Source organism: Lynx canadensis, chromosome A2 (genome assembly GCF_007474595.2).
Source record: "Lynx canadensis isolate LIC74 chromosome A2, mLynCan4.pri.v2, whole genome shotgun sequence".
Taxonomy (NCBI): domain Eukaryota; kingdom Metazoa; phylum Chordata; class Mammalia; order Carnivora; family Felidae; genus Lynx; species Lynx canadensis.
In genome coordinates, this window is record NC_044304.2 from 1,762,561 (window position 1) to 1,790,185 (window position 27,625).

At 49.4% G+C, this 27,625-nt stretch overlaps 1 protein-coding gene and 1 long non-coding RNA gene across 2 annotated transcripts in view; both read left to right on the plus strand.

Annotated features, from left to right (window-relative positions):
• Positions 1-768: 768 nt before the first annotated feature.
• On the plus strand, positions 769-11,677 carry LOC115502591. The gene is made up of 3 exons (XR_003965143.1): positions 769-1,030; positions 8,111-8,298; positions 10,510-11,677. It is a non-coding gene; the product is annotated as an uncharacterized LOC115502591 (long non-coding RNA).
• A 6,636-nt stretch (positions 11,678-18,313) lies between these two features.
• Positions 18,314-27,625, plus strand: part of LOC115502573 (zinc finger protein 77-like) — an 86,174-nt gene continuing 76,862 nt past the window's right edge. The window contains exons 1-2 of the mRNA XM_030298080.1: positions 18,314-18,318; positions 20,958-21,036. Of these exons, the coding sequence (XP_030153940.1) occupies positions 21,034-21,036 (3 nt within the window). The 5' untranslated portion in view covers positions 18,314-18,318; positions 20,958-21,033. The remainder of the gene's footprint in view (positions 18,319-20,957; positions 21,037-27,625) is intronic.

Consider the following 27,625-nt stretch of genomic DNA (forward strand, 5'->3'; position numbering starts at 1 on the left):
CAATGTAAACCATCATATCACCTGCAAATAATACGTTTAATTTCTTCTTTTAAAGAACTTATGCCTGGGGGGGTGCCTGGGTGGCTCAGCTGGTTGAGTGCCTCTTGATTTCAGCTCAGGTCATAATCCCAGGGTCGTGGGATCAAGCCCTGAGTCAGGCTCCATCGTGAGCCTGCTTAAAATCCTCTCTTTCTCCCTCAGCCCTTCTTTCCCCATGCACGCATGCTCTCTCTTGGAGCTAAAATTAAAAATTAAAAAAGAAGAGCTGTTCCTGTCATTTATTTTTCTTATTACATTATCCAGGACTTTCAATGCCCCATTAGACAGAAGTAATTATAGCGAACATCATGGTATTATTCTTTATTTTATTTTATTGAAATATAATTGGCATGTAACATTCTATTTGTCTCGAGTGGACGACATAATGATTTTATATACGTAGATATTGTGAAATCACTACAATAAGTCTAGTTAACATCCATCCCCATACTTAGAGTGGAGATTAAGTTTCTTCCAGCGAAGCACCCCTCACTATCTCACAGGGGAGTGTGTGCTGTCCCTTTGTTTGGGGCTGCGAACGGTACAGTCACGTCTTCAGCCATCATGCCCACCACCAGGTTCCTCCGAGTCCAGCCACTTCACTGTCGTTCCCTTTGCACCTGGCAGACTTTCAGCGGCTTCCCTCAGCAGCCAGCGGGAGAAAGGAAGAAGGTTGAGGCCCAGGAAACCACCTGCAGCTCCTCCCGAGCACCCGCCTGAAGCGGCTGTGAGGCCCAGGGGGCGGGGACTTCTGCCATTTCCGGCCGGTCCTCGCGTCTCTTCCGGGAAGTCGGCAGGCTCCACTCCCAGGACGGGAGGGAGGTTTGGCCTGCACTGGGACGCTCGGCAAAGGTCGGAACTGTCAGCTGCCTCTGGGAACAGCTGGTCTGCAGGGGGTGCTGTGCGTGTTGGGGGAAACCCGAGGGGCAGATCAAGGCCTTGGAGGGCCGTCTTTCTTCGAGCTGAGTTTCCTGCGGGTGTGCCCCAGAAAGTGAGTGACCGGGGGGGGGGGGGGGGCACGGAGGGGCGGACCCCGCAGACCTGGCCTGGAGCCTGGGGATGATTAGGGGGCCAAAGAGCCTGTGGTTCCGGGTGTGGACTGCGCATGTGCCGCCCTGAGTCTAGCAGCGCTGGGACTGCGCATGTGCATGTCTGTGATGGAGGGTTGAAGGGGCGAGAAGGTGGGATGCACGCCTGGCCACGTGCTGCTGAGCTGCCGGTGCTGCAGAGCCGGCTTCTCCCGCGAGGGGCGTGGGCCACCGTCTCGGCTTTCACTGCCCGTTTTCTACTCCCTCTCACCTCGCTGCAACGTGGTGCTGCTCCAGGGAAGTAGTTACAGGATGGGGACAGATGCGGATCCCTTAGTGAACTCTTTCAGCCAAAAGTACAGAACTGGGTTTGGGGTGGGGTTTTGAAAGCAGGGGCTTCCTGCCCTCGAGGGCCCCGCTTGACAAGACTAGGTCCGCCCTTGTTTCGAACCAATAGTTCTTTCAGAGCTCAGATTCCCAGGACCCTGTAGAGCAAATGCCCTGTCCCTTCTGATGTGGGGCCGTGGAGTGGACAGTTAAGAAATAATTCTCGAGACCTTTTTGGTGCAAAAAGGTGCTTTTATTACGGCACAGGGACCCGTGGGCAGGAAGAGCTCCGCTGGGATTGTGAGGAGTGACTGATTATATACTTTTTAGTTAGTGGAGGTTAGGGATGGCCTAAGTGCCCGAGGAATTCGGAAGCAAGCGTTCCAGGACCTTGAGGGGCTAGCTGCTGTTGAGGTTATCTACTGTCGTCTCATAAAACATCAGTCGTGAGATACTTCCGATGTATCAGTGAGCCATATGTTTGAATGATGATTGTTAACGCATATCTGGGGGGCGGCTTATGATTATCAGAGTGACGTCACAGTAACCAGAGCAAAGCTGTAGTGGCAAAACATTAAAAGGAGTCCTTGAGGGAGCTGCAGGAGTGTGACAATCGGTATGCCTCATGAATCCTGCCTGGAGACAACTAGCTGAACAGCAGCAAAATCCGGCCGTTGCTCCTTTTTCTCCCATCCCCTTCCCTCTGGCATCCCGGAGCTAAGGGCAGGCATGTGCCAGGAGGGTGTCACCTAATTTCTGAGTGGATTCCGAGAAAGGCGTGATGGCTCAAGACTCCCTCTTATCTGTATCTGCCATTCTCTGTAACATCATTGAGGAGGTGGAGAGAGTTGTTTTGCTTACCTAAAAATCAAGGTGCTGGTATGGGTTTCTGTTGTTGGCTCAGGCATATGCGAAACAGTAAAATGCAGTCTTTTGCGTGTAGTTCTGTGAGTTTTCAGCAATGTATACAGTGGCACCAATATCATAATACAGACTAATATCTCACTCCCAAATAATCACTAGCGCTGCCCATTTGTAGTCAAGCCCTTCCCCACCCTTACACTCTGATCCGTTCTACATTCTAAAACCATACCTTTTGGGGCGCCTGGGTGGCTCAGTCAGTTGAGCGTCCGACTTTCGGCTCAGGTCATGATCTCACAGTTCGTGGGTTCGAGCCCCGCATCAGGCTCTGTGCTGACCTGTTGCTCAGAGCCTGGAGCCTGCTTCCGATTCTGTGTCTCCCTCTCTCTCTGCCCCTCCCCTGCTCACGCTTTGTCTCACTCTGTTTCTCAGAAATAAATAAAATGTAAAAACAAATTTAAAAAAATAAATAATAAAACCATACCTTTATTTTTTTTTTTTTAAGATTTATTTTTGAGACAGAGAGAGACAGAGCATGAACGGGGGAGGGTCAGAGAGAGAGGGAGACACAGAATCTGAAACAGGCTCCAGGCTCTGAGCGGTCAGCACAGAGCCCGACACGGGGCTTGAACTCACGGACTGCGAGATCATGACCTGAGCCGAAGTCGGCTGCTTAACCGACTGAGCCACCCAGGCGCCCCAACCATATCTTTACTGAAAAAGCCATGTAATGAACTCAGACATTGTAGCATTTTGAGTCAGATGTATTTGATGTCATATTTGTAAAACTGAGCAATTATACTTGCCTTTCAGTGGTGGTCTGAGTTTTGGATTTCTACAGTGCCTAGTATAGGTCATGGAACACATAAAATCTTCAAAACTGAGATTTCATTGATTATAAGTTACATGAGCCGATGTCAAACCATGCTCCCTGTGCTCAACTTTCTTCTTTGGAGTTTGGTTGAGAGGGGGGAGGGGGATCAAATAAGGTAACGATGGTCAAATTACGTTGAAATATCTGCACTATTACAAAATATTGATGTTGGGAAAAGTAGGCACAGATTTTACTTCATTTGCGGTTTAATTAAGCAAAGAGGTACTACATTTTTTCTTTGCCCTAACATACTGGAGGACTAATATATGGAAGTATCTGTGAAAAACTTTATGCGACATTAAAACAAAATTTTCCACCTCTTTCTTTTTTTAATGTTTATTTATTAGCGTTTATTCATTTTTTTTGAAATTTATTGTCAAATTGGTTTCCATACAAACGTTTATTCATTTTTGAGAGACAGAGAGAGACAGAGTGTGATCAGGGGAGGGGCAGAGAGAGAGGGAGACAAGGAATCTGAAGCAGGCTCCAGGCTCCGAGCTGTCAGCACAGAACCCAACGTGGGACTCGAACTCATGAACTGCAAGATCATGACCTGAGCCAAAGTTGGAGGCTTAACTGACTGAGTCACTCAGGTGCCCCTTAATGTTTATTTATTTAGAGAGAGAGTGTGATCAGGGGAAGGGCGGGGTGGGGGAGAGAGAATCCCAACCAGGCTCTGTGCTGTCAGTGCAGAGCCCGATGTGGAGCTTGATCCCACTGAGCAGATGCGGGACTCCATCCCGTGAACCTTGAGATTGGGCCTGAACTGAAACCAAGAGTCAGATACTTAACTGACTGAGCCACCCAGGCAACCCTCTATTTCTTTCCATACAAGGGCATTAAAATTTCCCATGTTTGAGAATGCTAAATATATATTCTTTCATACTAAGTTGGAAAATACTCAAAAAGACACACTATGTGTGCAGCTCACCTTCATTTTTTCCTACAAAAAAATCCCCTCACCATCCACAGTCCTTCTCATTGCACCTACCAGATCACCAAAGCTTGCATAGATATCAATCTACTTATAAGAAAGGGCATATGCTGGGGTAAGACTGTGCAGGTGATCTTACCCCTTTTCCAACTAGGGATGACTCTATGATTTCCAGGATACAAGTTCTGTTATGTAGACTGTAATCGCTTCAAAAGGATTATAATTCTTTACAATTCTTTCAGGAGGATTATAAATGGCCACATTCTGTAGCCCAGATACATGTGGACTCTGGTGACAGAAAGTCTTTCCAACTTATAAATATATCACATGACCTAAACCTAAATGGTTTTAACCATTGCAAAAATAAAGCTGAACTATGAGTCGGGTTTTATGTTTATAGAGAATCATTACTCTGTCAACTCCATGAATGCAGGACTGTGTATCACACACACTATTTACAAACACCCTGGAGCAGGTCCTTTAATAGTGTCTACATAAGACACACTAGAAGATGGAAATACACATTAATGAACAACATCCTCACTCACTGATGCCCTTGCTCTCAATAGAAAAAATAGACTACACCCTTTTGCTTTCCCTGGTATCTCCCTTGTCCTGGATTGTTCTTTCCACCAAGACCCACATTTCCACCTTTTATGCCAATTGCTTCTTTGTACATAAAATTCTTTACCTGCAAGGCAAAAACAAGAGTGTTCTGTAGCCATGGCGTTACACAGGATAATAATAGAATTATGCAAATCACAAAAATAATGAAATATCCCTAGTCTGGCTAATAAAACTGACTTCTCCTTCTTTACAAGGTAATTTTAGCCCTATTCTCTTTTTTCTGCCTTCTAGATAAGACTACTGGAATTCTAAATCGTACAATTACACTCATTTCCTGTATCAAAATTCCCCAAGAGCATTCTCAGACTTGATGATTCACTTGAAGGACCAAACATGTTGCAGAACCTCTCCGATATTGACGATCTCAGTTTCTTCATGCTACGATCATCCATTACATGGATGGCATCCTATTAGCTTTACTCGAACGACACGATTCACATGCACTCTTTTTAGCAGCTCAAGCAACCCGCTTAGAGTATGGCCTCGTTCTGGCTCGAGCATGAGGACCTTCACTTAACTGCCCTTTGTTTGCAGACTCATCTTTTTGCGACTCCGGCCATACTCCCTGCAACACAAACAGGATTCGGAAGAACCATTATACCATGGTTTATGGTAAAAAGGATAGACTGAAATCAGCAAAGGGAAATAGCACATAGGGTGAAGTCTGGGAGAAATCAATGCGGACCTCCAGTTGTCCTCCCTCACCAGTCACGTACACGGCACTCCCAGCAGTGATGTGTGACACCACGTGTGAAGGGTTGACAGTTAGAGCTCACCTAAGCCTTCATCTCCAGGGGGCAGTCATGTAGCCGTGCAACATCCACATAACTGAGCTTAGCTACCCAGCCTCCAGCTTCCTTCCTCAGAGGTCAAACTTGTAACAGCCTCGTCTGTGGCCTTATGCACACAAAAGCAAGCACTCACCATAAGTCACACTGTTAGCATAAACTACCCAGTGAAACGGATACGGCGTGGTCCAAGGACGCAGACATACAGAACACTTATTGGTCAGAATATTTCAAGGACTCAAAATTTATCTCCCAGGAGCTGGTCAAGGACCGGTGCTTTCTTCAAGAAGTGCAGAATTGGAGCAACCGAAGCCTACGGAATTAACATTCTACTGTACTCTCCTTGACAATATCCAACCCAGTAAAAAACCGGCTCCTTTGATGCCTCCCCCAGATCACCCGAAATAAATCCAGTTCCTGTAGGTCCTTTCTACTATGCAGTTTCTGAGACGTTCCAGTCTTCCTCATGCTGAGCAGTCACCCCATCGTAGGAAGTCCACAAATCTAATTTTGTTCAACTGCATGTGTATTTCTCATGTGTTCTGGCTGGCGGGTATTGACTTGGCCAATGTATAAGTGTTTATCCTTACAAGTGGATAAGCAGTTAAAAAAATTTTTTTTAATGTTTATTTATTTCTGAGACAGAGAGAGACAGAGCATGAGTGGGGGAGGGGCAGAGAGAGAGGGAGACACAGAACCGAAGCAGGTGCCAGGCTCCGAGCTGTCAGCACAGAGCCTGATGCGGGGCTCGAACTCACAAACCGTGAGATCATGACCTGAGCCGAAGTTGGTCCCTCAACCGACTGAGCCACCCAGGCGCCCCTGGATAGGCAGTTTTAAAGGGGAAACTGCTGGGGCGCCTGGGTGGCTCAGTCGGTTGAGCATCCGATTTGGGCTCAGGTCATGATCTTGTGGTCGGTGAGTTCGAGCCCCCCGTCAGGCTCTGCGCTAACAGCTGAGAGCCTGTTTCAGATTCTGTGTCTCTCTGTCTCCCTCTGTCTCTCTGTCTCTCTCCCTCTCTGTCAAAAATAAATATTAAAAAATAATAAAGGGGAAACTGCTTAACATTATAAGAATAAGAAAATTCACATTAAATTCTGAGGTCAAAACATATGTTCAAAAAGACAAAATTACAGTATTGTTTTGATAATCCATAACTGTATTGGAATATTTTATTTTATTTCAAAAATTTTTTATTGTTTTATTATTTTTGAGAGAGAGGGAGAGAGACTGAGAGCAGGCAGGGAAGGGGCAGAGAGAGAGGGAGACACAGAATCGGAAGCAGGCTCCAGGCTTTGAGCTTTCAGGACAGAGCCCGACGCGGGGCTTGAACTCACAGACTATGAGATCATGACCTGAGCTGTAGTCGGCCGCCCAACCGACTGAGCCACCCAGGCGCCCCTGTATTGGAATATTTTAACATATCCTTTCAGTACATGAAAAATAAAGTTAAGTTTTAAGTATACAGAAAATATGAAACCAGTTTTACTAGGATTTTTCCAAAAATTATGTACCAAAAAATTGTTTGACAAAACACAAATTCAGGAGAGGGCGGGGATGGGGAAAAACAGGAAAAAAAAGCACAAATTAGTTTGCAAACATAAAAATTGTAATAATTGAACGCATATTAAGTTTATCATTTAGAGATTGCATTCATCTCTAACAGAACACTCCCACAATCTGCTTCATGTATTTACAAGGTACCTATTTCTCATGTAGAATTGTCCAGAAACAAAAAGTACGGGGTAAATGCAACAACTCAATAGAGCAACTGGGAAAAAAAAAAGTCCTGTGTGTTTTCTGACCTAATTGTAAATTTCAGAAGTTCCTGTGGAGTCAGGTACACAGGACCACTGGACATATTATAGGAAGATGTTTAGTACACAAATTCAACCTAACATAAATATGGTAAAATCAGAGAAATGAGGGAGTGTCAGAAAAGATCACCAACTAAAAGAGTACAAACCAGTGGCCTGGGTGGATGTGTGGGAGCTCACAGGAAAATCTAAATGGTGGATGTGTGAGAATGGAAGTCGATCCATCATGGGAGAGCTAGGGAGATGCCTGAATGGCACCAACTCTGATGGAATGAAGCCAAATAACTGATGTTTGGTTTACAGACACTCTTGATCAATGGGCCCAGAAGGCAGGAGAATCTGTTGGGACTTGGCGTCCACTGGGGCGTCTGGGTGGCTCAGTCAGTTAAGCGACTTCGGCTCAGGTCATGATCTCGCGGTCTGTGAGTTCGAGCCCCGCGTCGGGCTCTCTGCTGACAGCTCGGGGACTGGAGCCTGCTTCGGATTCTGTGTCTCCCTCTTTCTCTGCCTCTCCCCTGCTCGTGCTCTGTCTCTCTCTCTCTCTCTCTCTCTCTCTCTCAAAAATAAATAAACCTAAAAAAAGAAAGAAAGAAGAAAGAAAGAAAGAAAGAAAGAAAGAAAGAAAGAAAGAAAGAAAAGATATCTATGACTTACAGAAATGTGATAAATACTCCTTTGTGAACAATGTGAAGCATTTAACTTTTCTCTCTACCTGAACCCTCCGGAATTCAGAAAAATCTCAGTGAGTATTCCTTCTTTGTGGAAGTTATGATTGTTTGCGTAAGTTCAATGAGAATCTGTTCTCCTTGTAACAGGACACCATTGGAAACGCTGGTTATTTTACCAAGGCTTTGACAGGAATGTCAGATTTGGACAGACCTGCATAGACTCAGAACTAACCAGACAGCTTGGAGGAACTGAGGTGGACTTTATGGAGCCAATCAACCCCCCCGGAAATACTGGCCCGATGCCTGGCTGACAGAGTTCCCAGCAGCCTTACCAGGTGAGTAAAGAATATCGCTTCCTGGCAGGTGCAGGGACCTCAGGATATTTGGGGGACCTCAAGAAGAGGGATACACCCAAATCTACGGGTATTTGGCTTGGCTTCTGGCCTAGAAAGGCTTCTAAAAGTTCAATCTAGGTTCCTTATAAAAAGTTCCAGCAAAGTATATTTTAAAAGATGTGTATGATCAATCGCTACTCTTGCTGAGCTTATGTAAATAATTAAAGGAAATTAATTAAAGTTGGACGTGTTTTTCAAATGCGTTAGTCTTGATTTGGCTACCTTTGATAAAAACGAGGGTGATTATATGGGGCGCCTGGGTGGCTCAGTCCGTTAGACTTCTGACTTCAGCTCAGGTCATGGTCTCACGGCTTGTGAGTTCGAGCCCTGCGTCGGGCTCTGTGCTGACATCTCAGAGCCTGGAGCCTGCTTCGGATTCTGTGTCTGCTCTCTCTGCGCCTCCCCTGCTCATGTGCACTCTCTGTCTCTTAAAAATGAATGTTTAAATTTTTTTAACGTTTATTTATTTTTGAGACAGAGAGAGACAGAACACGAGCGGGGGAGGGGCAGAGAGAGAGGGAGACACAGAATGTGAAGCAGGCTCCAGGCTCCAAGCTGTCAGCACAGAGCCGGACGCGGGGCTCGAACTCACGGAACGCGAGATCATGACCTGAGCCGAAGTCGGACGCTCAATCGCTCAATCGACTGAGCCACCCAAGCGCCCCATGAATAAATGTTTAAAAAAAATGAGGGTGATTATAGAGGAAATGTGTTTCCATAACATGTCTTTGTAAGTATTAGACTTTAAGCATTGAGACTCAAGAAAATTGAATTACTATTTTGCCAGAAGTGTTTCTCAGAATGAGAATTGCCCCAAAACAATAGGGTTAAGCCTCTTTGAGTTACTATGCGGAAAGGCCTTTCTCACTGTGACTCGATCAGTAGAGGAAAACTATTATGCTCTGTGAAGTTATTCACTTCAGGTTAATTCATAACTTTGTAAATGAACAAGCAGGCCATCTCCTCCCTAAACCTGATCTGACAGTTACCAGCAACCTACCTCATATAAATGCAGGAGACATGCTTTATTTAAAGTATTGGAAGTCCCTTTTTTTTTTTTCTTAATTTTTTTAAATTTTTTTTTAAATTTTTTTTTTTATTTTTGAGACAGAGAGAGACAGAGCATGAGCAGGGAAGGGGCAGAGAGAGAGGGAGACACAGAATCGGAAGCAGGCTCCAGGCTCCGGGCCATCAGCCCAGAGCCCGACACGGGGCTCGAACTCACGGACCCCGAGATCGTGACCTGAGCTGAAGTCGGAGGCTCAACCGACTGAGCCACCCAGGTGCCCCTTGGAAGTCCTTTAAATGGGAAGTCCTGCCTGGAGGGCTCAGTTGTTGAGGGTCCTGATGAGGGAAACAAAGCCAAGAAAAATGTAGTTTAAATTAAATTCCCATCGGTAGATGTCAGAGGCCTGCAGGGTGTAACACTCCCCAACGCGTTGATAGCTGCCCTAATGCCTCAATGTTTATACTTCCTTAAAAACTAAAAGCAACCTTATCTTGACAATAGCTAAATCTTCAGGGTCCTGTGAGACCCTGCTTTCAGCATCCAGAAATTCGTTGGTGACTTACAACCCCCTCCCTCCACAAATTTGAAAGTATATAATCAGTCACCCCTTACAACCCCAGTGCAGCTCTTTCTGCCCACGGGTCCTGTCCCTGTGCTTTACTAAAACCACCCTTAGCACCAAAGACATCTCAAGAATTCTTTCTGGGTCGTTTGTTCATGAACCCCACTCCAGATTTCATCAGTAGATTTTATCCACTAAGCTGACTCCTGTCTTTCAGCTCAGGTCATGATCCCAGGGTCGTGGGACCAAGCCCTGTGTAGGGCTCTGTGCTGAGTCTGGAGCCTGCTTGGGATTCTCTCTCTCCCTCTGCCCCTCTCCCCAGCTCTCTTTCTCTCTCTCTAAAATATAAGTCAATAAAACGTAGCTTCTTTCACTGTGCAAAAGCTTAAAAAAATAAAAGATTGGAAGTCTAATACAGCAGGAGATTTACTTCCAAAATGGAAGGGCCCCTCCTGGGTCACATCATGTGCTGTGACATTCCTCATGGGCTCATATATCAAGAATTAGACCAGTACGTCCCTCACAGGAATCCAGTGTGTGCCTGCTAACGTGCCTTTTTATTCCTGTGAACTTGTGGAAGATCCACGGCACCTAGATGCCTTCACTGCCGTAAGTTCAAGCTGACAGATGGTCCTGTCTGCTGAAGGAGACTCCCATATGTTATCAACTCTAGCCACAGCTGCCTCTGCCTTTGGTAAGTCCTACACGTACGTGCCCACCTGACCAATGTTGACCCATAGGTAGGGACCTCGCTGCCCCCCTATTTAGCCGAGAAGTTACGGAAGGCCTTCCGCTTTTAGCAACCTTATAGATTGAAGGGTCAACACTGTTTAGAGGGGAGTGGTGAGGAAAGCAAAGGCAAGAGAAATGTAGGTAAAATTAAGTGTCCTTACAACGTGCAGCCCATTGACAGATACTTGAGACAGGCAGAATAGGACATTTCTCCGGGAACTGACAGCTGCCTTATGGTTAATGCTTTGCTAGAGGCAAAAGGCAGCCTTAGCTTGACATTAGCCAGACCTCCAGGATCCTGTCAGTCTTCTTTAACATGTGAAAACGCCTTCGGAGACTTCCTTTATCTCTACCCTCCCCTCCACCAAGATATGTGGTGGCAACCATCCTTGAAACATAGGCCCCCCGATACACATCTGAAGGGTCTCGGGATTAATGTTTTACTAGACAGTAGTCAGTAACCTTCTCTTACGAGCAGCTAGCCCCTCAAGGTCCTGGAAGCCTTGCTTCCAAATTCCTTTGAGGCTTCTGCTATTCCTAACCCCAACTAACCAAAAAGTATGTAACCAGTCTCTTCTCACAATCCCAGCGCAGCTCTTTTCGACCACGGGTCCTGCCCCCTGTGCTTCAGTAAAAACACCTTTTTGCGGTGAAAATGTCTCAAGAATTCTTTCCTGACTTTTTGCTCTCAGACCCCACATCACATCAGTTTAATACTTACGGCTCTTTTCATAAGATTTCTCTGGTGTTTTTCATTCACTTCAATATTAACTGGGGTGAGATGTACAGAGAGTCATGAGTCCCTCTGCGAAAGTAGCCACCAGGGCGTATTTGATCCTTATCAGAACAAGGCAGACTATGGGTCAGCCTTCTAGTGAACATTTTTCTGATTCTGTCCTTCATCATTTCCTCCCTGACCAATCTTCGGTCCTTAAATCTTTAAGGTTATTGAAAGGTGAAGTGCTCATCTTCTGTAACTTCTTCAAACTGACAGGTGGCGGGAGGAAGAGGAAGGAGGGAGGAGGGGAGGGGAAAGGGGGGGAGGGGAGGGAGTGGGTGGGGGGAGGTGTTCCTACCTATGGACTGAAATTGGTCACTATGTGTCCCAACAAGTCACTATTACAGAAAGCCATTGCTGTAGAGTCCAGAGTAGACACAGTAATAAGGATCAAGGAGTCAGGAACTGCGATCGTGAATCTCGACAATAGGAGAAAACACAGAGAAAGAGACAACATATTAGGATTGACATTATGATAAAAATAGGAAGTGTGATAAGAAGATCCTTTAGTGTGGGACTGTAATCCACCCCGCCCAGGAATGTAACCAATGGTTAAAAGACTATGTAGGGTCCTTAAGAGCACCAATTTAATTATTTATGTCACTATCCTGTTACATTTTTGTTATACTCTGGAGTGCAAATGCCACATTCTGCTGAAAAATGCCCCATGTTCCTCCTTGTGTTCTGTTAAGACATCTACTGTCTTTCTATTTTATAGAATTGCTTTACGCATTCGGGTGACGTTAGTGTTTAATAGGGTTGTGCTATTTTGAGGGTCATTTAAGGCCTTAATTGTGTATTTATCAAGGGCCCCCGTGAGCCATACGACCTCTTCCAGACCTCCTGATGAAAGAAACATTGGTGTCAGATGGTCATACCTTTGGGACAGGGAGCTTGTCCATCGTTGTTATGAGCCCATCTGTGGCTTGGCATATTCAGTTAAAATTCTGATAGTTTGATGATGATAAGACAAAGGCCTCTTAGGACCTGCAGAGTCCCAAGTAACATTTACCACGGGCCAGAAAGAAACATTCTTTTTAGGGATAGAAATATTCCTATATGTGCTGGTATTGGGGTGATGTATTATACTGGCTATGTATTGATACAAATAACGCTAATCTGTACCCTGTAATGGAGAAACCCACCAGGCTCAGCATCACGTTGTGCACATTGTAAAAAAAAAGAGTTGGCATTTAGGTACCGTGTGTACATCTGCTAAAACTTTGGATACTTTAGCAGAGTCATCTGGGATAAATACACAACATTTAGTCTCAACGTTAGCATGATAGCTTTTTTCTTTGACTCGCAGCCAGGATTAGGTTTTGGAGGGCCACTTTTTGAATTTGTGGGCGACTGCAGGTTGGGCCTGGTTAAAGGTGGCCACCGTATGCTTGGCTAAAGCTTCTACTTGTAATGTTACATCACAGAGGCAGCTCCCAGAACAAATAGGGCTAAAACAATTAAGAAGCCCCCTTTGCCCGATGTCTGGTCTTAACAATATCCTAATTACAAGGAATCATTGGCAAGTGGGAGATGAGTTGTCCCAGGAGATAAGGGCGTCCCCAAGTGTATTGTCCAATCCAGTCATAATGAGAGTGGGGCCATCCATTAACTCCATAAGTCCATAGTTAACCCCCATGGAGTGGTTTACACTCTGACTTTTAAGGAGCGGTTTTGACATCCCAGCCACATAGAATTGATCGAGGTGAGAGCTGAGTTATATAATTGTTGGGGAGTTCATCCCATTGTCCAGTTGGTTAAATAATCATATGCCTTTGGGTCCTTTTATTATCCCCACAGAGTAACAAGCAGGAAGATTGCGTACATATGAACAAGTATGGCAGTCTCTCTGAAGTTCGCCTCAAGTTGTGTAGCTTAGGCAAATGTTTAAAGACAATTGAAAACCAGAATCTAACATCCAGAAGGATGTGTTGTTGAAAAATAATTTTTCTGTCAAAATTCACCCTTATTCCCAGGGATAGCCAAATCAAAACGAATTCGTTTATGAAACAAGTCCAGTTTTAACAAACTTGACCTAATTACTTACAAAAGCTCAGCAAGAATAGTGATTGTTCATATAGATCCTTTATTTTTTGTCTTATTTTTTTAAATGTTTATCTATTTTTTTTTAATTTAAATTCAAGTTAGTTAACCTGCAGTGTAGACTTGGCTTCAGGAGTAGGACCCAGTGATTCAGCTCTTACATATGACACCCAGTGCTCATCCCAAATGAACCCTCCTTAATGCCCCTTACCCATTTAGCCCATCCCCCACACTCCTCCCTCCAGCAACCTCAGTTTGTTCTCTGTATTTAAGAGTCTCTTATGGTTTTCCTCTCTCCCTGTTTTTATCTTATTTTTCCTTCCCTTCCCCTCTGTTCAGCTGTTGTGTTTCTCAAATTCCACATATGAGTGAAATCATATGATCTCTGTCTTTCTCTGATTTATTTTGCTTAGCATAATGCCGTTCAGTTCCATCCACATTGTTGCAAATGGCAAGATTTCATTCTTCTTCATCGCTGAGTAGTATTCCATTGTGTGTGTGTGTGTGTGTGTGTGTGTGTGTGTGTGTGTGTGTGTGCACACCACGTTTTCTTTGTCCATTTATCAGTCAATGGATGTTTGGGCTGTTTCCATAGTTTGGCTACTGTTGATATCTATTTTTGAGAGAGAGAGAGAGAGAGAGAGAGAGAGAGAGAGAGAGCACAGCAGGGGAGCGGCAGAGAGAGAGAGACAGAGGATCCAAAGAAGTCTCTTTGCTGACCGCAGAGAGCCAGACGTGGGGCTCAAACTCACAAACTCACAAACTGAGAACAGATTCTTACTGAACTTATGCAAGTAATTATAATTGCCGTGAAAGCAAAAATACTCGCTGAGTTTCTGAATTCTGGATGGTTCCGGGAGGGAGAAAAGCGAAATGATTCAGCATGTTCAAAAAGGGATATTTTATCATTTCCCTCATTTTATTGGGTCCTATGTCATTAGTTTTTGTTCTGTTTGAATGCAGCTTTTTCTGTTAATTCTAGAAATTCTTATTCAGCTTGGTTTTATGATTTTAAAGATAGCAAAACCTATGTTTGTCAAAAGTCCTTTTTATGAATATCGTTGATGATGAAACACGTTTTGTGAGGACTTCAGAACAAGAACTAACATGATTTACCAAAGAAAAGAAAACGGGGCAAAACAACCCACCAACTCAGAAATGGCCATGGTCAAAGATCTGATAGGAGAGTTCATTATAATGCCAATGTCAAGGAAAATCTGGTTATTTCCATGATACACGATTCAATAATTCAAGTAATGAGTTTCCACCAGGACATAGTAAAACTTGAGGAATTTCATATATTTTCTAGAATAGTTACAGCATCTGCCCATCCAGTACGACGTAAGGCTTATCATCACTGGCTTGACAGGGCTTTCCAATTAGCATACAAAATAGACAAGACTAATTAACTTTCCCATTTAAATCTTGGAAAGTTTGTTAGAAACCTCAGGAAATTTTATTTTCTAATTTTTTAAATGTTCTTTTATTTTTGAAGGAAAGAGACACAGAGTGTGAGGGAGGGAGGGGCAGACAGAGAGGGAGACACAGAATCTGAGGCAGGCTCCAGGCTCTGAGCTGTCAGCACAGAGCCCCAGGCAGGGCTGGAACCCACGAACCACCAGATCATGACCTGAGCTGAAGTCAGACGCTTAACCGACGGAGCCACTCAGCCGCCCCAGAAACCTCAGAAAATTTTAAGGCACAAGCCTGAAATAGGGTTCCATATCATAATAAATTTAATATTTATGTTTAACCAAGGTGGCAGTAGGATTCTGCAGGAAGCCATATAATTGTTGGCAAAACTTAGCTGCTTTAACATTGAGAAGTTTTTAACTTTGTTAAGTAATCAAAGACCTGATAAAGACAAAACTTAGAAGCTTTCGTTTTCTGGGCAGATAGAAGAGAAAAAAAAATAACAACCTTTGTTTGTACTTTCTTATCAAGAGTGGACCAACAATCCAAGAAAACTTTGTTGTTTTAACAGAGAGAAAAGCTGAATTTCAATTTTATACCAGTATACTTTTTTTTTTTTTTTAATTAAAAAATTTTGGGGGGGGCACCTGGCTGGCTCAGTCGGTTCACTGTCCATCTTTGGCTCAGGTCATGATCTCACGGTCCATGGGTTCGAGCCCCGCGTCGGGCTCTGTGCTGACAGCTTGGAGCCTGTTTCGGATTCTGTGTCTCCCTCTCTCTCTGCCCCTCACTCATGCTCTCTCTCTGCCTCTTAAAAATAAATAAACATTATTTTTAATGTGAGTGTGAGGAGAGGAGAGGCAGAGAGAGAGGGGAGACACAGAATCCGAAACAGGCTCCAGGCTCTGAGCTGTCAGCACAGAGCGTGACCTGGGGCTCAAACCCACAAACTGGGAGATCATGACTTGACCAAAGTCAGACGCTTAACTGACTGAGCCGCCCAGGCGCCCCTAACTCTCTGGTTTTTCTAGGTCACGGTGCCTTCCGTTCTCAGGAAGTAGGCCCCAAGTAGGAAGTAGGCCCCAAGTCATGTTCTTGTCTAGTCTGACCACAATCCACATCCTGGATGAGCTCGGGACAGAGCCCCTTGAAAACCTGTCACCTCCTGCTCTACCCTGCCCAGGATCCACCCCTTCCCCCACCCTCCACGGTGGACACAGCTACAACCTTCTCATGCCCTAAAAAACCCTTAAAAGGCCCAGCCTGCCAGGAACCAGGGCCGACATTTCTCTAGATGTCCGGTCCCTCTCCTCCCTTGGAGACAGAATCAGCTCCATCCCGCCTGTGGCTCTGCTCTCTCTGCACATCCTCACTGCCTGTGTCACCGGCCAACCCCACACGGCTAGCATGGCCTTCTATGTTTCAAAGTCCTTTAGGACCACGGTCAGACAGTGATCTCAAATAAATTTCTTTCCAGTGTGAAATGTCCACTTGAAATTTTTTTTTTTTTAATTTTTTTTTTCAACGTTTATTTATTTTTGGGACAGAGAGAGACAGAGCATGAACGGGGGGAGGGGCAGAGAGAGAGGGAGACACAGAATCGGAAACAGGCTCCAGGCTCTGAGCCATCAGCCCAGAGCCCGACGCGGGGCTCGAACTCACGGACCGCGAGATCGTGACCTGGCTGAAGTCGGACGCTTAACCGACTGCGCCACCCAGGCGCCCCTGAAATTTTTTTTTAATGTTTATTTTTGAGAGGGAGAGAGAGAGACAGCAAGGGAGGGTCAGAGAGAGAGGGAGACACAGAATCCGAAGCAGGCTCCAGGCTCTGAGCTGTCAGCACAGAGCCCGACATGGGGCTCAAACCCATGAAACGGTGAGATCATGACCTGAGCCTAAGTCGGACGCCCAACTGACTGAGCCACCTAGGTACCCTGTAAAATTTTTTAAGTACATGTCATATCTGTGGTTGTTTGAAGAGTTCCGGCTTCTGGGCCTGGGTTCTGTTAAAAATAAGACCACAAGTCCAAAATGGAATCACTTGCTAAGCTCCTTGTCACCAGACCAAGAGTTAACTTAATTGCAGTTTCGGCCTCTCCCAGAAATGGAATCTTAAACCAGTCAATCAGGAACGACCTGGTCAGCACTAGTGAGGTCGCCGGGCTGCTAGACCCCTGCCCTCCCGGCAGGAAAGGTGACCTCCCACCATCCATCCACTTTTTGTCTAATAGAACTTCCTGTCCCCACTCCGCCTGCCTATGAGCCTTTCATTTTGTGCAGCTCCTCCGAGCTCCCTTGTACCCGCGAGATGGCATGCTGCCCGATTCATGAATCATTGAATAAAGCCAACAAAGATCTTTAAAATGAATTCAGTTGAGTTTTGCTTTTTAAACAGTTCCAACTTCCCGTGAGCACCAAGCTCTCAGGAAGCTGTGGGTTTCCTGATTTAAAGTGCATGTATGTCCAAAAAAACAAAAAACAGAAAACAAAAACTTGGATGTGTCATAAGGACGAACTTGACTTAAGTAGGAACAAAATGAGCCCAGAAGTCTGCAAAGGTCTCGAATCAGACAGAAAGGGGCTTTTCTTTTCCAGGTAAGAAGGGGAAAGTGCACTGATGAGGACAGACCGGAGGACAGCAGGACCAGCGGGGTGGGGACAGGGCAGGGCGCCCTGTGGTCAACTTGTTCTCAGGAGAAACAGACCAGGAGCTGGTTCTCAGTCCCGGTGTTTGCTCAGTCCTGGGGGTGGCCCAAACTTTGGGGCCTGAATGGAGAGAACCTGATAACCAAGGGGCAAGAAATGAGATGTGGGGAACCCTTGGTCAAACCCCAGGTGCTGCGGAGGGCAGGGCTGGGCCTCAGGGTGTCCAAGGTCACATGTCAAAACAGCTGGGTCACTGTTGAGTGTCTTTGTTCCTAGAGGAAGGACACAGAGCCACCAGGACCTCGTCCCCAGGCTGACCCCCGACCCCTGAAGTCTCCAGACCCTCCTGTCCCGTCCAGGCCTGTCCCCTCTTGTCCCAGCTCTGGACAAGGGGGCGCTCCGCAGGGACACTGAGTCAGGACTTCTGGTCCAGGAGGGGGATGTAAGTGGTTTCTGCCTCTGCGTCCTCGGCAGCAGGGTCCGGTTGCAGGAAGGCGGCCGGGCAGGGGAGGCTGGGGCCAGAACCCGAGTTCACGCGGGCTCAGCCATGTGCCTATCACGCAGGACCCACGAAGCACTCTCCAGTCAAGTTGGCCAGGCATGGAGAGCCAGGAGCCCTGACCGCACCCAGTGCCAGTGCTGGGGCGCTGCCCAGTGGGCGGATGTGGGGGCAACTTCCGAAGCTCTGTTGGGTCACAGGTTCTGGGAGGGGAGTGCAGATCGTTCAGGGTGCGGATCATCAAGGGGGAGGTCTCCTAGCCTCGTGGACGTGGCTCTGTGCACCTGTCCTTGGGGCCCCAGGTGTCGCCACCATGTTACCCTCACCTGGTAGGCCCAGGGAGACTGGGAGGGGCTGGTTCCCACTTGAGCGGGCTGGACGTGGCCGCAGCCTGGGTCTCCCAGTACTGTAGGGGTCCCCACCACAGTTTATGCCCCTGGCCGTGGGCTGGGGTCCCGGTATCCCGTCCATCCCCTCTTTCCACAGGGGTCTGCACTCCAGTCCTTGGCCGGGTGGCATCTGAGGGAGGACCAGAGGGCAGCAGGCACTGCCGGGAGGGGCTTGGGGGAGCCGTGGAAAGACCTGCCGTAACTGAGGCTGGAGGGAAGGGAGGGAGACTCAGGAGACAGACCAATGTAAAGCCCTTTTGGTCTTAGGCTGACCCTTAACCTAAAAGTCATCAGGTCATAAGAAGAGTCACACGATCTGACTCGTGAGAAACCACAAGACCCTGCTCCCTCCAGCAGTAAAAGCCACAAAGGCTGGACATGCTGAAAATGGCCCGCTGTGGGTAGTCCCACAACCTTAAGACAAAGGAAAAACTCACCTCAATGATGAACCCAGAGTTAAAGAGTAAGTCCTTTTCTGTACGGTTAGCTAATTAAAATAAAATAAAATAAAACAAACTTATAAAACCTTTGGTTAGAGGCAAGGGAGGGTTGTCTTCTGGGTCGTCTGGGAGGAGAGGCCATCATTGTGTGAAGGATCTCCTTTCTTACCTCTCTCCGTAGTAAATCTTTGTCCCTTTCCTTAAATGGCTTGCCCTTGAATTTCTTGTGCAAAGCCAAGATCGCTCTCAGGGCCTTGCTGCTCTGACATCGTAACTGAACCCACGACCTTTTCCCCACTGGCAGCAAAGCTGATCACGGAGTCTTGGAGCATGAAGCCAGGACGCCCGATAGGAAGCTGGCTCAAGTCTGTCTCCCACAACTGACAGTAGAGTCAATCTTTGTGCATCAAAGGACACTATCAAGGGAGTGAAAAGACACCCGCAAAAATGGGAGAACATTTTTACATCGCTTATGCGATAAGACTTCATTAACTGGAATACACAGACGGCCCTTATATCTGCAACACAGAGCGTGAAAAAACCTGGTTAAAAGTGAGCAAAACCTTGAACAGCCATTTCTCTTAAGACGACGCACAAATGTCTAATAGACACATGAAACGATCCTCCCATCAGGACGATGCGAGTCAGAACCACGATGAGATGCCGCTTCCCACTCACGAGGACGGCTAGGAGCCAGAATCCAGAAAAGAAGCGGCGGCCAGGATGTGGAGAAAGCGGAACCCTGTGCTTGGCTGGTGGGAGTGTCAGGGCAGCTGACGTGGAAAACGTTTGGTGGTTCCTCAAAAAGTGAAACACAGAACGGCACTGTGACCCAAGTGTTCCAGTCCTACGTAAACGGAAACAGACACTCAGATGTGTGTACAGGAATGCCAGGTGCAAAACTGTGCAGACCCCGCAAAAGAGGGAAACGTCCCAAGTGTCCCCCAGTGCGTGGATGGATGAGCAGGGTGCAGTGTATACACAGGACGGTGATTCAGCCCCAGAAAGGAATGAGGCACGGACACATCATGCACGTGAACGAATCGTGAGAATGTTATACCACGTGGAAGACACCAGCCACACAGGCCACATGGTGTGAGTCACATTAAATAGGCAGAGTGGGCAAATCCGCAGAGACACGAAGTATCTCAACGGTGCCCAGGAGGCATGATTTCCTGGCTATCGTGGCCTTTAAATTTGTTTGGGAAAATGGAGATATAATTCACATCCCATAGGGCTCACACTTGTAAGAGTAAAACCCAGCGTTCTTTTTATTTTGTGTGTTCCCAGAGCTGTCCCACATCAACCCACCACCTGAAGAAGGATGTGGAGCTTTTACATTCCACATCCACAGGGACTGATTACAAACTGTATCTGCCGTGACTTTCCTTGCAGAATATAGCGCACACCTGAGTATTGTAACGTGTCACGGCTGTGGCTGTGCCCAGCTGGGCACACAGGTAAGGAAGCCACGTCCCCCGGGGGCTGAGGACACAGGGCTTGTTTGGTCGACTTGAGGCCTGAGAAGTAGGGGTGGGGCCGGAGGGCGGGGCCTTGCGGTGTCCAAGGGTCAGGTCAAAATCTCGGGGGAGCTTGGCTTCCTTACGGTGACGTCACCGGTCAGTGAGCAGTTCCAAAACACAGGGGACAGGTGCACCGTTATGCTGTATGGGCCACGGACTGAAGGGTCACCGGGCCCTTCTATTCTGTCACATCCGGATCCGACGCCGCGTAAGGGAGGCTCCGCGGGGAAACTGAGTCAGATCCTCAGACAGAAGGAGGAGGAGACAGGCGGCTCAGTCAGCCTGGAGCGCATTCTACTGAGAGCCCACCTCGGGCAGGGGGATCGGACACGTGTGTACCGCCAGCCTGTCACTCAGGGGCAGGGGGCGGGCCTGGGAGGGGGAGGAAATCAGCCGCAGGACCAATATCCAATCAGATTCGGGGAGAGTTATCTTCGGAACACCATCCAATCAGATCGCAGGGACTGAAGGATCGCCCAATCAGGGCCCGGGACCTGTACACCACCCAATCAGGCCCGAGCGAGAGCCCGGTGGGTGTGGCTCTCCGCCGGGGCGGCTGGCGCAGTCGGATCCTGCGCTGCCACGGTTGCGGGGGTGCGCGGCATAGGAGGACGCCCCGAGGGCGCGGAGCGGGACCCGAGATGGTGAGTGCGCGGGCCGGCGGGCGGATGGGACCAGCCGGAACTAGGTGGAAGCGGCCGCGGCGGGGTGTCCGCGTCCCCAGGGGTCCGCACCTGGTTCCTGGGCGGTTGGAACGGAGAAGGGAGGCTGGGGGAGGGCAGGGGGGAGGGCGGGGGTGGGGAGGCCTGGGATTCGGGGAGCGTGTGCGACGACCTGACTAAGCAGGAGTTTGCTCCTCGGTGGGGGACAGGTAGAGACTGTCCGGGTGAGTTGTCTCGTAAAGGAAACTATTTGCAGCCATAAGGAGGCCGCAGGGAATAGTTTCTGAAGCCGCGACTCCCCAGCAGGGAAGAGGGTTTTTCTTTTATGGAGGGTGAGGATGAATATTCAGAAAGGGGAGCTTTGTCGGGGGCAGTCTAGGCGGGCGTGGGGTCGCTCGGACCGAGCTGGAAGACGTGCCCAGAAAGCACGCGTGCAGTGTGACGGTCACGGAGCCGGAGCTGCTCCCGGGGGCTGAGACTTGGACGTTAGAATCCAGCGGAGGTAAGTGTGGGACGTGGGGCCGGGGCTGAGCGCGCGCTGAGGGAGCAGGTGCACGCGCATGGGGGCCTGGGCTGCGATCTCGGGTAAGAAATGCAGGGTTTTCTCACTTTGGAAACGGCGCGGAGAGTTTCACGGGTTTGGCTGTTTCCTGGCCTGGTGCAGACTGTCAGTCTTTGCTTCCACGCTGTTCCCTTCAAGTCGTAAATGGCTGAGATTGCTTTTCTGTTTTTCCATTTCTTTGTGATTGTGACCCGGACCAGGAAGTTCTGCAAGGGGTGTGCTGGGCAATTAGAGCCGGAGAGGCGTAGATCACGGAATGGAGCGGGGGTCCTAAAACGATTGCTTTTCTGGGCACCCCCTAAACCCGCTGAGCTTACAGGGGGGACCCACGGTGGACCTGTCACCCAACCAACCTGAGTTCTCTGCTTGGTGAGTCAGAAACTGCTCCACACTGAGCAGTCCCAGGAAGAAAACTTTATTAGCAGCAGATACGGAGATCAGTAGATCACAGGAAATAACTTCCAAAGCCCTGACTCCCCGGAGGGAGGGTGGATGGGCTCTTCTGGTTTAGGGCTGGGATGGGTATTTCCATGGGGAAGCCTCCTCGTCCTGTGTGGGGTGGAAGGAGGGGTGCTGCGGGTGGGCCTTGGGGCAGCAGGCCTGTCCCCAGGAAGTAAGTCATGTACAGGAGGCTGTGCTCCTCCCCCAGCGGAGACTTCAGTGTGATAATGAGGTAAAGGTAATTGGTGGTCATTCCAGAGGTCCCTCCAGGTCCCTCTGCACCGACAGGAATCCCGGGGCTCCTCAAACTGGATAGGGAGGTTGGGGTCCTGGAGGTCTGGTGAGGGCAGTGGGTCTGCTCCAGGGACAGGTTCCTGTCCTTTGCCTGAGTTAAGAGGACAGCTGGAAAGGACAGCTTAGGGAAACGTGGGGCAAAGGTCTGTGAGTACAAGCTCGTCAGCTTGAGGTCTAGCTGGTGACCGACTTGGGAGATGACCTCAAATCTGCGCCTGGCTGAGGACAGTTTATTACAAACGGTTCCAACAGGGACCAGCTCCCAACTCAGGGACCCTCCAGTGAAACAGAACCCGGCTTGGCTGTTCTGCGAGAGGGGGATGGGCAGGAAGGCCCAGTGTCAGGATCTGGCCCCTGTGGTGGAGGAAGGCCTCATTGGCTCACGTCCCCAGGGCCTTGTTCCTCAGCTCAGTGGATGCTCAACATGTGGGCCACCTGCAGTTCAGGGGCCTGTGGGGAGCACAGCGGCCTGGGCAAAGTTTGGGTAGGAAAGGGGAGGTCGTGGACAGTTGGTCAAACCAATGTCAAAAGAAAAATCCGAGTTGAGTAAGGAGAGTCCTGTATTGAGAAGAATGACTGCAAAGAAGGGGGAGGGGACTGTTGCATTAGGGGCAGGGGCCGTGCAGGGGGGTAGGAGGGCTGTTGCACTATGGGCAGGGACTGTGCAGGGGGAGGGGTACTGTAGCATTAGTGGTGGGGGCTGTGCAGGGAGGCAGGGGGCTGTTGCACTAGGGACACGGGCTGTCCGGGGGGGGGGGGCTATTGCATTAGGTGCAGGGGCTGAGAACAGAGTGGGGGGCAGTTGCATTAGGGGCAGGGGCTGTGCAGGGGGAGGGGGACTGTAGCATTAGTGGTGGGGGCTGTGCAGGGAGGCAGGGGGCTGTTGCACTAGGGACACGGGCTGTCCAAGGGGGCGGGGGGGGGCTATTGCATTAGGTGCAGGGGCTGAGAACAGAGTGGGGGGCAGTTGCATTAGGGGCAGGGGCTGTGTAGGGGGAAGGGAGGGCTGTTGCATTAGGATCAGGGGCCATGCAGGGCACGGGGGGGCTGTTGCACTAGGGGCGGGGGCTGTGCAGGGGTGTAGGAGGACTGTTGCATTAGGGGCAGGGGCTGTGCAGGGAGAAGGGGGAGCAGTTGCATTAGGGGCAGAGGGGCAGGGGAGGCTGTCGCATTAGGGGCAGGGGACGTGCAGGGAGCGGGGGAGGCAGTTGCATTAGGGGCAGGGGCTGTGCAGGGGGGAGGAGGACTGTAGTATCAGGGGCAGGGGCCATGCAGGGGATCGGGGGGCAGTTGCATTTGGGGGCAGGGGCTACATCGACACTGTGAGCTTAAGACCTGCGAGTGTCTCAAGAGTCATGTAGAAGGGAGGAGAGGAGGAAAGAAACCAGGCATGAACAGGTGTGGTGCTGACGTTGGGGTTCCCTGAGGCCAGCCTGTCCCCCTGTCCCCAGGAGGGTCTGTGTGTGGCTCAGCCTGAGAGCAAGCCCACGTTCAGGGGTCTGGAGGAAGGAGAGAAGCCAAAGCAAAGTGGGACCAGCCAGCATTTTGTGCCCCCTGGTCACGGGGACAAGCAGCTGAGCTGATCACAGATGAGGCACAAAGTGTGGGTGTGGGGGGTCTGCGCGTGGCCCTGTCGTGGGTGAACCAGGGGGACTTCCTGTGAGTCTTCTCTCTCTCTCTCTCTCTTTTAAAATTTATTTTATGTTGAGGCAGAGAGTGTGAGCAGGGGGAGGGGCAGAGAGACAGGGACAGAGAATCCCAAGCAGGCTCTGAACCCTCAGCTCAGAGCCCGATGTGGGGCTCGAACCCACGAACCATGACGTCACCACCCTAACCAAAATCAAGACTCACATGATTTAACACTTAACCAACTGAACCACCCAGGAGCACAGGGCTCAGGTAGGCGTCTGCAGGTCACCTGTCACCTGTGAGCAGGACCTGTCACCCTGTCCAGCTCAGCACGGATGGCTCTGTCCTCCGCCAGCCTCGCGTTGAGCAGGTGTAAAATGCCCGAGTTCTTTCTGCCTCCTTTCTTCCTCGGGTTACTGGGGGCTTTATCCAGAGAGCGTCCCCTGGGGAAAAGTGTCTCAGGACAGAACTGTCCTTCTCCATGAGGGTTGGGGGGGATCTGCAGGGGGCGCCACACCTTCATGCCAGGTGGGTGGAGTCACGCATCAGAGGATTCATCCCAGGCACCTGGGTTGCTCAGTTGGTTGAGCAGCTGACTTCCCCTCGGGTCGTGATCTCCGGGTTTGTGAGGTCAAGGCCAGGCCTCACATGCAGCTCAATTCTGTCAGACTGTCAGTGGAGAATCCCTTTTCTCTCCCCCTCTCTCTGCCCCTTCCCTGCTTGTGCTGTCCCAAAAATATTAAAAAAAAAAAAAAAAAAAAAAGATTCATCCAAATGCTAGCGACGGTTCCATGCAGGGTCCGGGGTTGTAAAACTGTGATCCTGATCTGTCTCACATATTGCATACTGTAGCTCATGAGTAAGTTATATGTTAGTAGGAAACGCGGGTGCAGAGTCTGAACCACACGTCAGTGCTGGGTCCTGTCCCTTCTGGCTTCCTGTTTTCTAGTTCGCGGGTGTGACATGGGGTCTCCTGGACGTCGCACGTTGGTTTATCTGATTCCTCCAGGGCTGGGCATTTCTCACGTGTGGGTTTCCTCTTCCGTGGAAGCATTTCCAGCGTGTTGTCTCCTGTATCTCACGTGTCTGCTTCCTGATGGTCTGTTTTCTTCACGTCCTGGGGACATTTGTCTGTTTCATTTCTACGTGTTGTGTTTTGTCCAGGTCAGGGTGTGTCACTTCTCTGTGCTGTCTGCGTGGATGGACCCTTCACGTTGTTAGTAGACTTGAACTTCCCGGTCTCTTCCTGTGTAGACGACCTTCTTTTGTTCTGTGAGAAAACTCCTCCATCGCTCAGGTCTGATCACACGTGCTGGAACTTTTCTGTCCGTGTGTTCCTCTTGTTTCCAGTTAAATCCACCAGACTCGGTTATTGTCCGTGAATCTGATGATTCCTTTTACCCCTTAGATAACCAGCCATTCCCTGGCCCCATGTGTCCAAGTGTCCCCATCTCTGCTGATGCCCTGTGGCACCCGCTGAGCGTATACCCACTTGCTAGAGTCAGGGGCGCCTGTCTGTGCATTTCTTTGTCAATCAGGCTGTTTATCCGTCTGTCTGTTGCTGCCTCGTGTTCTAGTTACTGGTAAGTTGTAAATGGAAACTGTCACTTACTTTACCCCCAAAATTGAGTTTGTTCCGGAACAGCAGGGAATTAATTCTGAACGTGTAAGGTACCACAGGACCACAGGCAGTTACTAGAACAGAGGAGAGGGGCGCTCTCCCAGAGAGGCCAGGAGGGGCCGGGATGGAAACACGGGATGCGGAAGAACCTAGAGCTGGAAGCACGGTGGCTCCCACTGGCAGGGTGGGGGTGGGGAGGCGGCGTCCCAGCTGAGGCAGGCTGGGCTTGCAGGGTGCTGGGCTTGCGGCTGGGGCCCCCGGTGAGGACGGGGCCGGACGCGAGGGCGCCCCCTGCCGGCCCCCCACTCCGTCCCTAAGGAGCTTTCCGTGGGCGAATCTCTCCATTTCCTCTGTTTGACCTCCGTGTTTCCTCGGAAGCATCTGGGAGTGAGAGGCGGGTTTGCTGTATTTAGTGGATTTGTCCCTCAGCGCCAGGAAGGACGTCTCCTGCTTGGCGTGTCTCGTGTTGGAGGGAACGAGCAGAGCAGTGGAAACCAGTCGAGGCCACACCTGAGTGACAGGGACGGTTCGGAGGGAGATGCCGTCAGACACTTGTCATCTAGGCCGTGTGCATCAGCAGTGTCAGCCTTGCAGAGCGTGTACTCGTATGAATCACACGATTCACCGGCAATAAGATACGAAAGAAAAGTAGCATAACTCTATGGTTTGTTCTAATCCGGGACCCCGGGTCTGAAGGCAGCCCACTGAAATGTTTATTGGCACTTATTCCAACCCCGGGGAGAAAGTTCTCCCTGTGGAGGCAGACCCGGAGTCCTGTTTGCCTCCTGGAAGTCCCCGCCTGGGCCACCGTGAGGGCAGATGGTGGATCCCACGGACCCAGAGGGAGAGAACGAACCCAGGGCATTTGGGAGGAGACAGTGCCAGGGGCGGGGGGAGGGGGGGGACACAAAGCTTAGTGGTGAAGTTTCTGAAAAAGTAGCAAAACTTGAAAGATGTTTTAAAAAGTGTTCTCAAAAGTGCAGTTTGGAACCACATGTTACCCAGAAATGCAGCCTGTAAGGTTGTGAATGGAGAGACCATGAATTTGGGTAATAGGACGGCATCAGTTAATAGTTCGGATGAGGAAAGACTTTTGTGAATTTAGAGCCTTCTAACACGTGAGAAAAGGCAAGTGACCGGTTCATTTGTCTCGGGATCCTGATGAGCCCTTTCCTGAAAGGCCAGAACCCCACGAAGAGAGTTCCATGAAACAGAGAAGAAGCAACAGTGAGAAAAAGGGCCCCAAGCCAGGGCCGGACGTCTCGGGAAGGTTGTGGCACAGATGTCGTCTGCTGCCGTTCGGGAAACCTTTCCCGTCACGTCACCATGTGGTGTGCAGGGCAGTCAGGGTTTGCTGTGTGTCTACACGTGCCACATGCATCCAGGGTCTGTGCCCTGGAGTGCGGTGACACAGGGGCTGGCGGGCAGATGCTGACGGGGGGCCTTTCCAGGGAGGCCGGAGAGAACCAGGAGGGGTCTCGTCAGTAGACGAAATCTCCGGAGTTGGAAGGTGGGAGGCCTCAGCGTCTTCCTCCCCCGGGAGGGCACTGTGAACGTGGCTCTCCCACGGCATGGTTATTTTGGTAAGAAGCTATTAATTTTTTCCAATACTAACGTATACACCTTTTTGTCACCGAGAGTCAAAGGAGCGAGGACCAGTGCCTTGGCCGTGCTGTGATTTCTCAGGGTGGGAGTCGGGGGGGGGGCTCTGGAGGGGGGTGTGAGATGGAAAAGGACCAACCCCAGTGCTTTTGGACACGGTGTTTGGGACACAGGGTGTCCCTTGAGTAGCAGTAGTGCCTTCAGTGAGCCCACCTGAGCCCGAGGATCCTAGGTGTTACGCAGAGCGAAGGTGTAAGACGGACCGAACAGAACAGCACCTGGCTGGTAAACTGGGCTCCCGGATCCCTGTGAAGTTTGCGAGGTGTTCCCCAGGTAGGGACGCCCTTTTCTCACTCACTGCAGCCACAGGACAGGCCCTGGGCTGTCGACAAGAGAAGGCTTCCGCCAGTGAGATAACCTAT